The sequence below is a fragment of the Pteropus alecto genome, unplaced genomic scaffold (assembly GCF_000325575.1).
Source record: "Pteropus alecto unplaced genomic scaffold, ASM32557v1 scaffold75, whole genome shotgun sequence".
In the NCBI taxonomy this organism is placed as follows: Eukaryota; Metazoa; Chordata; class Mammalia; order Chiroptera; family Pteropodidae; genus Pteropus; species Pteropus alecto.
The window spans coordinates 9,670,683-9,684,841 of record NW_006440638.1 but is presented as its reverse complement, the minus strand read 5'-3'; the positions used below and the strand labels follow the sequence as shown (position 1 = coordinate 9,684,841).

The 14,159-nt window shown below is 38.3% G+C and overlaps 1 protein-coding gene across 10 annotated transcripts in view; it reads right to left on the bottom strand.

Annotated features, from left to right (window-relative positions):
* The window catches only part of FOXP1 (forkhead box P1), a 573,767-nt gene that overhangs the window by 25,115 nt on the left and 534,493 nt on the right, over positions 1 to 14,159 (bottom strand). For all 10 annotated transcript variants that reach the window (XM_015593721.2, XM_025050689.1, XM_006917474.3 and 7 more), the window contains 2 exons: positions 13,139 to 13,226; positions 1,470 to 1,553 (listed from right to left, as the gene is read on the bottom strand). In XM_015593721.2, coding sequence (XP_015449207.1) covers positions 1,470 to 1,553; positions 13,139 to 13,226 — 172 coding nt within the window. The remainder of the gene's footprint in view (positions 1 to 1,469; positions 1,554 to 13,138; positions 13,227 to 14,159) is intronic.

The window sequence follows — 14,159 nt, the reverse complement described above, 5'->3', positions numbered from 1 at the left end:
TATGATATGAAGACTTTCAGAGGTCAAAGGTGATCAGTTTCTTAAGCAATTGGCTATGTCCATTGGAGAACTCAGTCTTTTCAGGGTCTCACCAATTTGCTCAGTTCAGTTCATGTTATTCCCTTCAGAGGAGGAACTGATAGAAATTGCAGGAATAGTAGAGTTGACTACTAATTCCACAATATACTGAATGGCCGGTCTCTTTTTTCTTCCCTTTCTTTTTGGTAGCCGACACATTCAGTCCTCCAGCCATTTACTGCAAAATATATGGAAACTAAGGGCTCTTTCTGAGTGAAAATGGATGTGCAAAGTATTTAATGATTTTATGTCCTATATCTCAGTAATGTGTTCTGTTTCAGACATTAATTTTGTCTGCCAACTGCATCTTGGCAGGCTACCATATTTGCTGGGTTAATAGTCTGACTCCGTTTTATTTCTATCACCATAAATCATACATATATGGGTGTATGTTTGCTTTATTTATAGAAAAAAATCAGTCAAAACAGATAAACCAATACTTTGCCATTATGCTGCATCATTGCATATTGATTAAAATTGCTGGTACTAACTATAGATTGTCAACGCTCAATTAATTTTCACACAGTGACTCCATGCAAAATCAAATAAAGGCAGTGTACCTTTAAATTTTACAAATCTTAAAAATCAAGAAGCAAAGCAACTCTCCATTTTGAATAATCAGTTGAAGCTACTAGGAGATTTTTAGAAATATATAGGTATATGAGAAATACAACTGTTAAAGAGATCAATTTATAAAAATGGAACGAGGCCCAAGACAGGAGTTGCAGACACCATCCTTCTGCTTTGATATTAACTGTCTGTGCTTGGAAGGCACTCTTCGAGGTCAAGTAAAAGAACAAAGCAAAAAACAGGAGATTCCTAGTTAAATATAATTTCAGTGTACCACCTTTGGTCTTCCGTGAAGGAGTAATGTTCATTTCAAAGTCTTTAGTCACCATTAGATGCTCTCCATAATTTTAGCCTCTATTCCGACAGTGTGTCTCCTTCCTCCGTTACAGTTAGACTAGACTATCCCTCGCTCCTTTTCTCATCCTGTCTCTCAGCTTCCTCAGGCTGAAATGCCTTTGTCTTCTGCGTTCAGGATCTAGCTGTCGTCTCTCTGCATTATCACCACTCTGAAAGCTACCCCTGCCCCTCATCAACTCCATCCCCGTCTCCCGCGGAGCTCTCATGATATACTTTAGTACCTTGGTGTAGCATCCATTATCTGTCCCAAAGAAGAGCTGTTTGTTTGGGCCTAAAGAACAGAACTGTGTCTGCATCATCCTGTATGCCTAGCAACAGTGCCCTCTTTATAAAAGGTTAAAGACAGTCAACTCGACTTAAGCCTTCACTATTACCAGAGTAGCCTGTGCTCCTTCCTACGCTTGGGGTGTGGAAGCAAAGAAGAAACAGACAGGTTCTTCCCCTTGGTGTAGCTCAGTACTTACTGGCTGAGGGGCGGCTTTGGGTTCCGTAGACTTCACGTGCAGATGGGTCATCATGGCTTGCAGGCGCTCTTTGTCTTTTGCAAGCTAGTAGGGAGAAAATGCTTTGTTATTTCTTTGACTACAGTATGGAATATGGTATTACTATTAGCTACCATTAAATCCAAAATGACATGTATTCCCAACTAAGTTATGACACCATCACACATGACCAATCTTTTTCATTGCTTAATCATTTTGAAATCTATATGACCACTGCCAAACTCCAAGCAACTGGAGGTGCCCGTGTGAGATTTCTCAACACAAGATACATCAGCCTTTAACAGGGAAGTTCTAGACCTGCTGGCACCAAGGAGTCCCATGTGACACAGACAGCTAAAAGACAAAAACGTGAATCATGCCTATTAACCAACCTTATTCATAAGGAAGTCAAAGGAAAATGAGCTAGGTAGCTAAAACTCATAAATTCCTCTGTTGTGGTTGTGGAGAAACTCCTAGACAGATGGGTACATTTATGCAAAATTAACTTCATCTTTCCTAACGAGTAGGAATAGATTAAGACAGTGCTGGCAAGCAATATTATTAGCAGGACAGACGTGGGGCTGCTGGGTTGACAGCTTCCCATTTTCAAATCAAAGCAGAATAAGCTTATTCATTTATTCAATACGTGAGTACCTACTATGTGCTAGTCTCATTTTAACAAAAACGGAAGTCTCCTCATTCTACAGAAAATTATGTTCTGAAAACATAGAAGTTTCCGATGTATATGGCAGGTACTCAAATATTATTTATCAAGTGTTTGCTTATGCTTGCTTGGACTGTTTTAACATATTTTTGATAGTTCAAGACAGTTGGGCATAGGGGACATATAGTAATAACCCCTGTAAAACAAGTGGGAAGTATATCCCCAAAAGATAATGATATAGTTAAGAAAACAGCTGTGGAATTTTGGGAAAATGTGTAAGAGATTCATGAGAGAGAGGGAGGGAGGGAGAGGGGGGAGAAGGGGAAGAGGGGAAAGTAAGAGAAGGAGTAAGTCAGAAATGAGGAGGGACTCATTCCTTTTACGTCACATGATTAACTTTAAACCTTTTAAACATCATTTTTCTACCGTCTAAAATGATTCCAAAATAAAAATCAAGACTTTTTAAAATAAAGGAATTTCTAAGGGAGAAAAGTGTTTCAGGAATTGGGGGAAAGCAGAGGAAAGAGAAAGGGCACAAAAGCAAGAGAGAAAAAGCTCTCAGCTTATTCTAAATGGATGACTCAGTCTCAAGTCATATCACATTGGATTTTTTTTTTTCTTTTTATTCCCTTGTGGTTCAGGGAGAAATAAATTAAGAAAAAAAAAAAAAAGCTTTACAGTGTTAGCATTTATCTTTCAACAAACAGGAAATGAATATGATACCATATTAGGAGCCACTTTATGTTATTCATTCTGTTCCTCAGTAAGTTATTGACAGCCAAACTAAAAGATGCTCTGAACACACAACATAATGCTACAAGAATTATGTTGTGTGTTCAGAGCATCTTCTTCCAAAGTGGCTTGGTTAGAACAATTAAAATGTTAGCAATGTCATTTTTCTATATTTGTTTTTTATGTAAGTGTTCTAAGTTTTTTGATGTTAAAATGAACACATTCTTAATTTTAAAAAAATGTTTTGTTTTAAAATTATCATGGGGCAGAAGGAATTAAGGCATCTTTCTTTTCAAAAACAAGAAGTAGTCTGCCATAGTGAATATTATAAATTAAAGGCTGAGAGGTGATAATTACTGAAGAATCTGACGAATATTAATTGTGACTTAATTTTGGGGTAAACATTGTTGATACAGTAATTATAAAGACCAAAGTAGAAAGAAATCCAAATTCTCAGCATCAAAAGGAATCATTACTTCTATATTCTATCCAGATGTTTACCGGGCTGACCTTTTACTGGTCAAAGGTAGTGACATGAGGTTGCAAACACTTACTTAGATTAGTACACAGTCACACCCATAACCCTAGAGGTCACTGCCACAGGGCAAGTTTTTATTTTTTCCATTAGAATATTACTTAGACATCACTGTTCATTTTGAGAATTATCCAGGTTCCTTATTTTGCCTCAACCTCAACTCTACAATCATAGTGGCCGCTTTACCATAAAAAGATGGGCAAAGTTATAGAAAAAGGCAAAATCCAAGTTTTTGTTTTTGTTTGATTAGTACAAACTAGCATGCAATGTAGTCTTAAATTAGTTTTGGGTTTTTATCATCAATTATAGCTCTAATACAAACTGTTTTAATAATTAAAGAAAAAAAAAACCTGGTCAAATTCACTTTGTTTTTTTAAGGCCAAAAGGCTAAACATTTATACCTAGTGAAACCACATCCCCACTCCACAGTCTTGCATTTATAATACACACTGGTCCTTCAAAAAGTTTTTAGATTCTTTATTAGTTATTATGCCATCATTCCATGAGCTCACCATCTCTGTCAATTTTCACAGCATCCTTTCATTATTATGAGAATACAAACATTTAATATTAGCAAAGCACATTCCCTTATAAACTGTATCCTATGAAACGGAAAGAAAAGGAGGATGAGAAAATCAGTCCAAGGGTCAACTACAAATTTGGTGGGCAAATTTAAAAAAATTTTAATGTTGTGATATCAGAAGAGAATTACTTCCTAAAAGCTTTCCTAGTGGGTACAGGAGGAATGTCGACATAAAAGGGCAATGGGCCGCACATTAAGGGGAGCTGCCTATATGGTGTTTATTTAAATTAGCAAGTCATTCGCCCATTCTGTAGGGAGCGTGATAGCAGAGAGAAAATGGGTAAAGGAGTTGGGTACAACAATCAGGCTATGCTGGGTTCAAATTCTGGCTGTACATTATGTAGCCTTAAGTATTGAGTTCTCCTTCTAAATATGGAATGACAATCTCTGAACTCTGAAGGGTTGTTTTGAGGATTATATAAATTATCTTTTTTTTTTTTTTTTTAAAGTTCAATCAATGTAATCTATGTAGACTTCTACTGGCTGAGTAGATGTTTGGAATTTGGATCAACATAATGGGTTCGATGGAGTCTGCAGTTGGGCTAACTGGTGAGAGAATTTTGATACGCTAAAGGATGGAAAAGAAAGCACAGGAAGGATGAAGCCCATTTCTTATGGATTTATCTCCTTAGTTCTCACTGTATCTTTCCCTCATCCTAGGCAAATGATTTTTCCCCCACTGGCTGATATAGGTCATCCCCTCTTCTATTAACCATGGCTTCAAATTAGATTTTAGATAGCCCAGGCTGTGAAAAGACCAGAACATGTGTATTGCTTCCGACCTACTTATAAGTGAGTGCCTAAGGCTAGGAGCTCCATTCAACATCTTCAAAGATAAAAACTGAGGAGATTAAACTCATTCTTTTAGCAGATAAAAATGGAACATGGTTTGGGGTTCATTTAACATAATCATTTTATATGCTGTCAGGAGGACTAATCATTTTAAGCCCAATTTGGTAGTTCTCACTTGTGAGGAAAAAGTTCTTCTGAAATAAATAAAGGACTTTGAATGTGTAAAAATACTAGAATTACTGAGGGCAGATGAGAAGAAGGAGCCAAGTAATTCATCTGATTTCAAAGAAGCAAAGACTTGTGGCTATTTCAAGTCCTCTAATCCTGTTTTTGTGTTTTATAGTAGGGAAGTGGACACTTGCGGAGTGAACTTATCTGAGGCCATAGAACTGGAAATGGGGAGAAAACACTCCTAGAATCCCAGTTATGTGTCGTTTGGTCCGATTTTCCCACACTTACGTGACCATAAGACACACTGAAGACACTAACTGAAAACAGAGATTTGCCTCCCTCCCTGCCCCCGACACTAAGGTCCTGATGTAGACGCTCCACGGGAGGGGTGGGACATATACGTAGTTTCAGCAGGCACCCAATATATGAGTCAGCAAGTCTGGATTCTTCCTGTACAATGACTATCCTTTACTTATCTGACTGGAGTCATATCTAAATTAAGCCCAACACTCCAAGGGGGAGTGGGGCCTGGGAGTAGGTGGTTTTAATAAAGACCCCAAGTGTCCACGTTTAATGGGGCAGGTTCAGGAGATACTCCTCTCTTCCATGGACCGAGCAAGCCTTAAACAGTGGATGTCCAGGTTCCCTCAGTAGTTCTGTGTACAGTAAAGATCCATTCAAACAGAGCTCAGGCAGAGTATCCCTACTTAACACAGGTTTCTAAAGTACACATGATCAAAAGGAGAAAAGAGGAAAAGGAGGAAAAAAGCAGTGACTGGAAGGGGTAGAAATGAAATTCTTCTATCAAACTGAGCATTTATTAAAGAGTTATTTTCAACCCACTTTATCAAACTATGGTCATTCACATGCCTTAGAAACTCAGCACCAGTGAAACTTGCAGATGATTCCTTTAACACCAACTACAGGTCTCAGGTGGAAGGCAACCTATGGCTCATTTCACCGCAATTGAAGAATTCCCCTACTTTTACTGTATTCTGTCACCATCTTCACATTCCTTACATGTTGTTATTAAAGACTCTCTTGACATTTAAAGCAGACGCACACTAATACTCAGTCATAGTCTAGGAATTCTAATGCTCCCAGAGTTAGGCAGGATTTTAAATTATGAAAACTAAGTATCTTGATTTTCAAAGAGGGACCGTGGAAGTGAGAAACCCAGAGACTCTCTCTTCTTTTTCTTGGCTCTACTCACAAAGCAGTGGCAACATGAAGCTATGATGCTGTCGGGACCTCTCTTTCCCCAGCATTCTCTGAGCTTATTCAGAGAGAGGAATGAGGCTCTGGCAGGCCACTGCCGTGAGCAAATGTCCTGAGTATTACCCTGAATGGGGTTAGAAAAGTGCAAAGGGGGACACGTTATAGATAATATATTTGTGAAAGTCCAGGAAGCTGGTGTGATTATAAATAGCAGTGCTAATGGTAGAATAATCACATGTGTAAAGTCCCTATAGTAACTGATTTGTGTTAGTCTTAATGTCTCCCTCTGTTATTGATACTTGTGAATTTTTTTCCCTGCTGACATTTTCTTAGAGCTCACAGTTCCTGGTGTAGATGAAGAAAACTTTGGAGTGATCCCAGGATCACTGAGCTCTAGCCTTGCCCTGCTGCCATAGACTGCTCAGGAGAGAACTCCATGAGAAAGAAAACAGTATGGCCCCATAAGCCAAGTTTTTAAAACCAGTGAACTGTAACTCCTGGGTGTATGCACACAACCCCACTGGGCCATGATGACCCTGGGTAAAAACAAGCACTCTCCATTATTTGCCATTGGCTTTGAACAAGTTAAGTAGACCTTCTAAACCTCAGTTTTCTCATCTGTAAAAAGGCGGACACTGAAAATGATTTCTCTGGCTCTAAGAGGCTAATCATTGTTAGGATCACCATGCACTTAGTAACACCTTTTCAAAGAACAATAAGAAATATTATATTAAACATGCTCATTAAGCATGAGACACATATTAATTTCCAAATGCAAGATTTTTTCTTTAAATAGAAGACTCTTTGGATCAAGGAAATATAGTAGAATCTACTTACAGAAGGGTTCTGAGGATTGAATGAAATTGAGGGTGGGAAGCTCTAGAACAGTGTTTGGCATATAGCAGGACCTTAATAAGTATCCTTTCAAATGGGTTTTAAGCTCCTCTATGAAATAATTACAAGCAGAACATGAAGCATTAAACAGATCTCTTCCATAGCCAATGGATTCAAACTGATCGTTAGGGTAACCAACCCATTCCATTTTGCCCCGGACTTTCTTAGTTTTGAAACTGAAAATCCCAAGCCCCAGGAGTTGCTCAGGCCCAAGTAAGCAAAATGCGATGTTTGGTCACCCCATTTCCTACTGAACAGGCAGATCAATTTAAAAAGAACAACATATTTTTCTACTATCTTTCTCCCTTACCCTACAATCAGGCCCCCTTGGTCTGGAATGTCCTTGCCAATCGCCCTTTCCTGATCACCTCCACAATGCCTGTCCTCCAGCTCTGGCTGGTGTGGATTTAGAGAAGTGCTACTCTTACCCTCCCTTACTAGATTGCACATTACAGGAAGGAAGAGGCCACCTTACTTATCTGTATCCAGTGCTTTGAATACAATAGGTGCTTGATAAATGGTGATGGAATGGAATCAAACTTATCAAAGAATAAAAGGTACACACCCCTCCACCCCCACCCCCTGCCTGGGCCAGGCAGATCATCCCCATCAGTCAAGTTGGCTCCTTTCCCCTCAGCTGCTTTCAATATCCACTTTAAAGGGTCTGTAGGTTGAGGGTTCATAGGAAGCCTGTCCTGAGACCTGTTCCCCTGACACATGCTGAGCCATGGACGTGATAAAATGCCAAATCTCTAAGGATTCTTTTTCTTCCATTCAAAACCCATCTTCACACACCAGAGAGGATTGCTGACAACTGATCAAGGTCACATTATCATAGAACAGATTAAAACCAATACAGTATATGTGGCCAAAAAAAAAATGTATCTACATTATGAATGTCTCAGCTTTCTGAGAGGTCAGTCCGTCAGAAGACTTTTTTTTCTTGTTGTCTGTTAAACTGGTTTTCTCTTTTCCTCAACTAGAATTCTGTTCCAGCCATTGAGATGCCTTTTATGGTATCTTGTCCGGAGTTTGACAGTTGAGAGAAGTGATCCAGGTAACTGGATCAGTATGAATTTAAATCCTTGGCCCTAGGTCTGGTAGACAACAGGTGCCCAACCGTCAAGGAAGGTTCAAGTGCTCCCTTACAATCCTGGCCAATGGCAGTTGGGATGGGAAATCCTTATTCTCAATTTATTTACAGTTCCGATGTCTCAGCCTCTCTCTCTCTGTCTTGAGGGGGCGGGAGCTGTATATTTCATGACATATATAAGACCATGCTTATTGACTGTGGGAATTTTTTTCCTTTCCAGTTCTAACTCATTTCCATGACTGCACATCTGGAATAATCTGTCGAAAGAGAACATCTAACAGGTGAAATCTTAAAATGCATTCCCTGACCTCAAAAAGCCATATCCTTGACCCAAATGATTTCTGTGGTGTTCATCTGTCTTCATGTTATGTGCCTAAGTATACAGTGTAAGAACCTAATATAACTACTTGGGTTTACAATGTTGGGTTTCTAGGTAATAGCTGGGGTTAATCATCCAGTCCATTGATAAGATGTCAAAAAAATTTACAGCTGTCCTTTTAATAATGAAATGCAGTAAGAAATATTCCAAAAGGCTCGCAATGCCCACTAAAATGTCTTTCTGACCCTCACTTCCAGCTCAGTGAGACAGGTCACAGAGTGTAAGAGGAGAACTGCATTAATGAACAAACTCTACTTAAGGTATCTACTGCTAAGAAAACATGCATTATATATTTTGATGTCTTCCAACAAAAACAAATACGGGTGCATTTCACGCACAGCGCTGATTAGACAGGTCTACTTCAGACTCCATATCTATCTCCTTGATTTCTGACTGGCTGCCTGAACGCTCTCCATAAGAATCTTGATTCAAGTGGAAAAGCACCACAAAGTAGAATAGCAATACAAAGTGGAATAGCACCACAAAGGGAAACCTCTCTAGCCACTATCTTCTAAAACTAACAACATGAGTTTAAAAAAAAAAAAAAAAAAAAAATTGCATCCAATTCTTTAAGGGAAGTTTGACTATAGGTAAGAAATACAAGGGCCTTCTGTTTGGGTCAGAGTTGAGGTTTCTAGGGTTTAGATTCCATGTACTGGAAAGGTACACAGGACAGCACTCAGTGGCTTTCACAAGCTTTGGTCATGTCTGAGGTGGATGGACTCTGCCCTCCTGAATTCTCCTGTGGAATTTTTCCATAATGATTCTCTATAGCGGACATAATGAACCTCCATTGATCTATACTGTAAGATCCAATCTGAGCTTATTGGGTTTGTTTTTACAATGGAGGCACACGTGTGACCTCTCTCCCAGATGTAAACACCAGAGGCCTGAGTACTGTTCTGCAGAGAGAAGTCTTATGAGTCTGGATGTCAGGGAGAGAGTTCTCTTACTCTAATATCGTCACACTATTTTGGGAATTGTTCAAACCCTGACTGCTCTTTCCTGCAGTGCTAAGTGGTGCAATGTTTTTCAAATTAAAAAATTAATAAATGGTAATTTTGTAACATACTCTGAGATACTTGGAGGATCAGGTATTCCCCAGAGAAAGAGAAGTAGCTCTAGAGTTGGTCACATCCCGGGGATCCCTTCCAGATGAGGTGAGACACTGACCTGCTGCCGAGAGAAGGGGGTGGTGATGCCAGTGGGAAACGACAGAAAGGCTGTTTAAGCACAAGAACATCTCTTCAAAGTATTCTTGCTGCTGCATGAACCTGATTTCCCCAATACCTCGGGTTCTATAGGCACGATGACAGTTAAGTTCATTAAAAAGTACATTTCCAGACATGGGTGCATAAAATAGCAAATGTGACAGCACAAACATGGAAATGATGAACATCAGAGAAATAGGAGGCCTCAATTGAGAGTAGCTGTGAGTATAACTGCATCTTGCCCCAAACTCTCCCAAATGTGCCAGGTCTGCAACGCAAAGACTCTCAATCCAACTCCTGATAAGAGCTTCTCTAAATTCTATTGCAGGGCAAGGGTTCTTTAAGTACTAAAAACTGTTGACGCTTTCTTCTGTATTTCATTCGACTGAATAATAACTAATAATACAATCTATTATGGTTTGGGCCCTGCCTAGCACTAACTCTTGAATATGTTTCTAATGTTAGCTAGCACTGCCCAACTGATGGATGACAGCAATGGAAAATTGTTTATTTAAATTCTATTTTTCTTCTGGAATGTTAAGAACCAGGAGGGTGGCCTTATCTCTCTTACTCACTCTTATATTCCCTGAGTGGTTCTAGCAAAGTTCCTGCTATGTTATTGGGTCTGGGCAATATTTGCTAAATCAACGAGTAGATGAATGGATGAATGAATGAATGTATATTCCTCAGCCAGCTTTCCATGACACCAAAGAATGGCAGGTGAAGTGAAGCTGCTATTGAGGAAACCTGACCAATGTGGTGACTAAGACTAATTTTACATACCAAGGTGAAGAAGGAGAAGACATGAGCGGACCTTTGGGTAGCCAGGAACATAAGGGAACGAGTTGCTAATAATGTGATGAAATTGTTTCCTCTGCTCCTCTTGACCAGAGTTTGTTTGGCAAACTTCTCTAAGGACCAGCCAGATAGTAAATATTTTCAGTCTTGCAGGCCATAGGGACTCTGGCAATTACTCAACTTTTCCGTTGTAATGCAAAAGCAGCCATAGATACTTCGTAAATGAAGGGGTGTGGCTGTGTGCCAATACGACCTTATATATGGACACTGAAACTTGAATTTATATATAATTTATTCTTCTTTGACCCTCTCTCCCCAACTATTCAACATGTAAAAAGCTTTCTTAGCTCATGGGATTTGGTCCATGGTCTGTAGTTTGTCAATTCCTGCTTTCAGCAAGCACTATTTCAACACTAACAAGTCTCTCAAGCTTTGAAGAAACTGAACCCTTCAGAATTAGTCCCTTCCTTCAGTAAAGCAAATTCTCAAGCAAAAATACTATTTGGAACATCACAGGTAACTACTACATAATAATTTCTGGCCCATGAGCTTCTTGGATTCCTATCACAAACTGAAAAGCCTGCCTTCAGTTTAATTTAGAGCTGAAGGATGAAATCTATAAATAAATGAAATCTGCAAATAATCGAAGAATTCTTATATCAGTCTGTACCACTCCCAGGCCACGTCCACCAAAAAAATAACACTAAAGTTGCCAGGAGATAACTACTTGACTTATTAATGATCTAACTCCTTCCTTTCTCCTGTCTGCTCTTAGTGGAGACTGAGGAATAATAAGTAGAATAATCAGTTCTCGAGGAATTAACAATGGCCCCACACTTACATCTGCAGTCTGGAATGCCTACTTGAGTGAACCAGGACAACAACTCTAGTAAACGATTTATTCTAGCTAATCATTAAGAATTTAATTTTATCAACTAAATAAATAAATGTAGGAACTTGTACCACTTTATAAACTACCACAAATACACGTAAATTCAGGTATCAACAGCAATATTGTTTTTTTTTTTTTCTGTTGAATCCAATTTTTTAAGAGCTTACTACACTTCAAAATAAGTGAACTTTCCGGGTGAGATACACACACTACTTTCTTCCTTCCCAATAAACTTGTTACCTTTAAAGATGTTTACAAAGACTTACATAAAAAATTTGGGGATTTTTATGATGTACCCTTTGCCTGTATAAATATCCTACTGTTCTAATAAGGTCATATATATGGTCTGAATGGAAAAAAAAATATTAACTAGCTAAAGAAAATTTACTAAAAAAATGTAATTTGTCATACAAGATGATAACTAATTTTAAAAAATCCTTTCTATTCTGAAAAGTCACAACAAAAAGTTTAAGTGTGTTTTGCCTGATTTTTCTCTGCAACTGTTTGAAGCTGTAAATGACTTAACTCAGTAAAATTCCAAATGTAATTATCTTCTGTACTTAGCCTAGGGCTCTCCATATATCTCAGCATTGCTGTCTTGCATACAAAATAGCCTTTTCGATGGCTGGTAACAATATAATGTACAACATTGTTTTAATTTCCCCTAGTCGGCTAACCTCTTGCCTACACTAAACCAGCCAGAGGAAGAAGCCACAGTGAGTCATCAAGCACTCAAACGCATTTTGGAACTCGGTTGCATAAATGGGGTTTGCAGGGTCAGGCTTTTGCAATTGTACATTTTAATAATCTCCATTTCTGACCTAATTTTTACCTTTAGAAACAAATTTTCTATTAATTATACCAAGAGTGGAATTATTGTTAAAATATGGTGAGGATCACAAACAAGTTATATCAGAAAGTGGAACCGACATTAAAAATGCCACCCTCCCCGTTCCTCACCACTGTGATCCACAAGAAAACTGGCAGAAGTTTATTTTCTCTAGTCATAAAATACATTCGATATGATCCAATGGATTTCAAAATACAAGATTTTACATATGTGTGTGTGTTTGTGTGTGTGTACGTGTGTCCGTATGTGTATTTAAAACCTATGCAGTGAACGCTCGATTGTTTTCTGTCACAGAGAGAAAAAAAGACAATGAAAAATGAGTAATAAATTCACATACAGTTTCTGATTAACTTTGGAAAACGTGTTCACATTGTGCTTACTCGCCCAGTCTTGCTCACGTCCGCATGCTCTCTCTCCATTCACATTCGTGCTCTCAATCTCCCTCCCCAGCTTGTCTTCCTAATTTTAGGTTAATAATATTAGCAACTTAGGGAACTTTAACAACAGATAACCAGAAAGGTAAAAGGAGAAGAGGAGGGAGGGAAAATGACAGAGAGATGGAAGTGCTGAAAGTGGTAACTGAGAGTTGGCTGCATAGATGCACAGAACTTTGAAACATCTGAGCAGCAGTTCCAAAGAATGAACTGAAGCTGAACTTTCCCAAAGAATAAAATAAAATAAAATAAAAATAAAATAAAATAAAATAAAACAAAAATAAAATACAACAAGTTTTGGACCTTCCATTTAATAATGAGTACAGAGGAACTCATTACAGAACACTACAGAAATTTGGAATTTGAGGAAAACTGAGGTAATATTAAAAATAAATTGGGTTTTACCTGTAGCTCTAACTGCTGTACAACCTGCATTTGTACTCTACATTGAGCTGTACTTCTATCGTCCAGCGCATGCTCACTGTTGAGATGTCTGCAACAATACATAGAAAATCATTAAGTGAAATGGAGAAACAAAAAGGAAAATATAAGTTACCAGGATGTTTAAGCATAAACTAGGCAGCAGGTCTAGCTCACAGTGGGTAGTTTTGTGGGTGGCCTGCCCTTTTCCATCCCCACCACTTAATACTGTATTACATATAATTTAGTACACTATTATCACCAAAATAGAAGTCTTCCAGGGAGAAGTTCTACAGAGCATCTGGAGATAACCGTTTTCACATAAATAAGAAAATTTAAGAAATTAAGTCAAGGCAGCATTCGGGACCACCTCAATGGGCAGAAATCTGAGGCAGGGCCCACTAGGCATTTCAGAATCTTCTAATTTGTATTAGGACCTGCGTACAAGTGTCTGTCTGTTCACAAGAAAACTGATACTGAAATGCATTAAAATGAATGTCAGAAATGGCAGAGTGGAAAATGGTATAACTTTAAACATGAAATCTAAAACATGAACCTACACATGCAGATTATGTACCAATGAGAAAGGAAAATGCAGACAATTATTTAAAAGGAAAACTCTGGCTGGGTTCATGATTGTTAATAGTCTGGATATCCAGTTCATAGATGATTCAGACCACATGCTGAGTATGCTTGTCTTGTGGTCCTTTTACTATTTATTAGACTTTCCAACAGGGAAAAGGCTAACAAACTGAAATTTCAATCAGTTTTACCATATGCAAGAGCTCTGGTAATCGGAGGGTTGAATCAAAGCCTAAAATCTTAAAAATAAAAATTCTTGTATCCATATTACTTAGTCCTTTCTTATTAATGATACAAAAGGCTTAATTACATAAAGAGGGGTTTATCTCAAATTCTGTTAACGACACTTTTATGACATTTAGGCAAAAACACAATTTGGATTTCAGATAAAATTATTAAATACTAACAACAAAAATAGGGACAG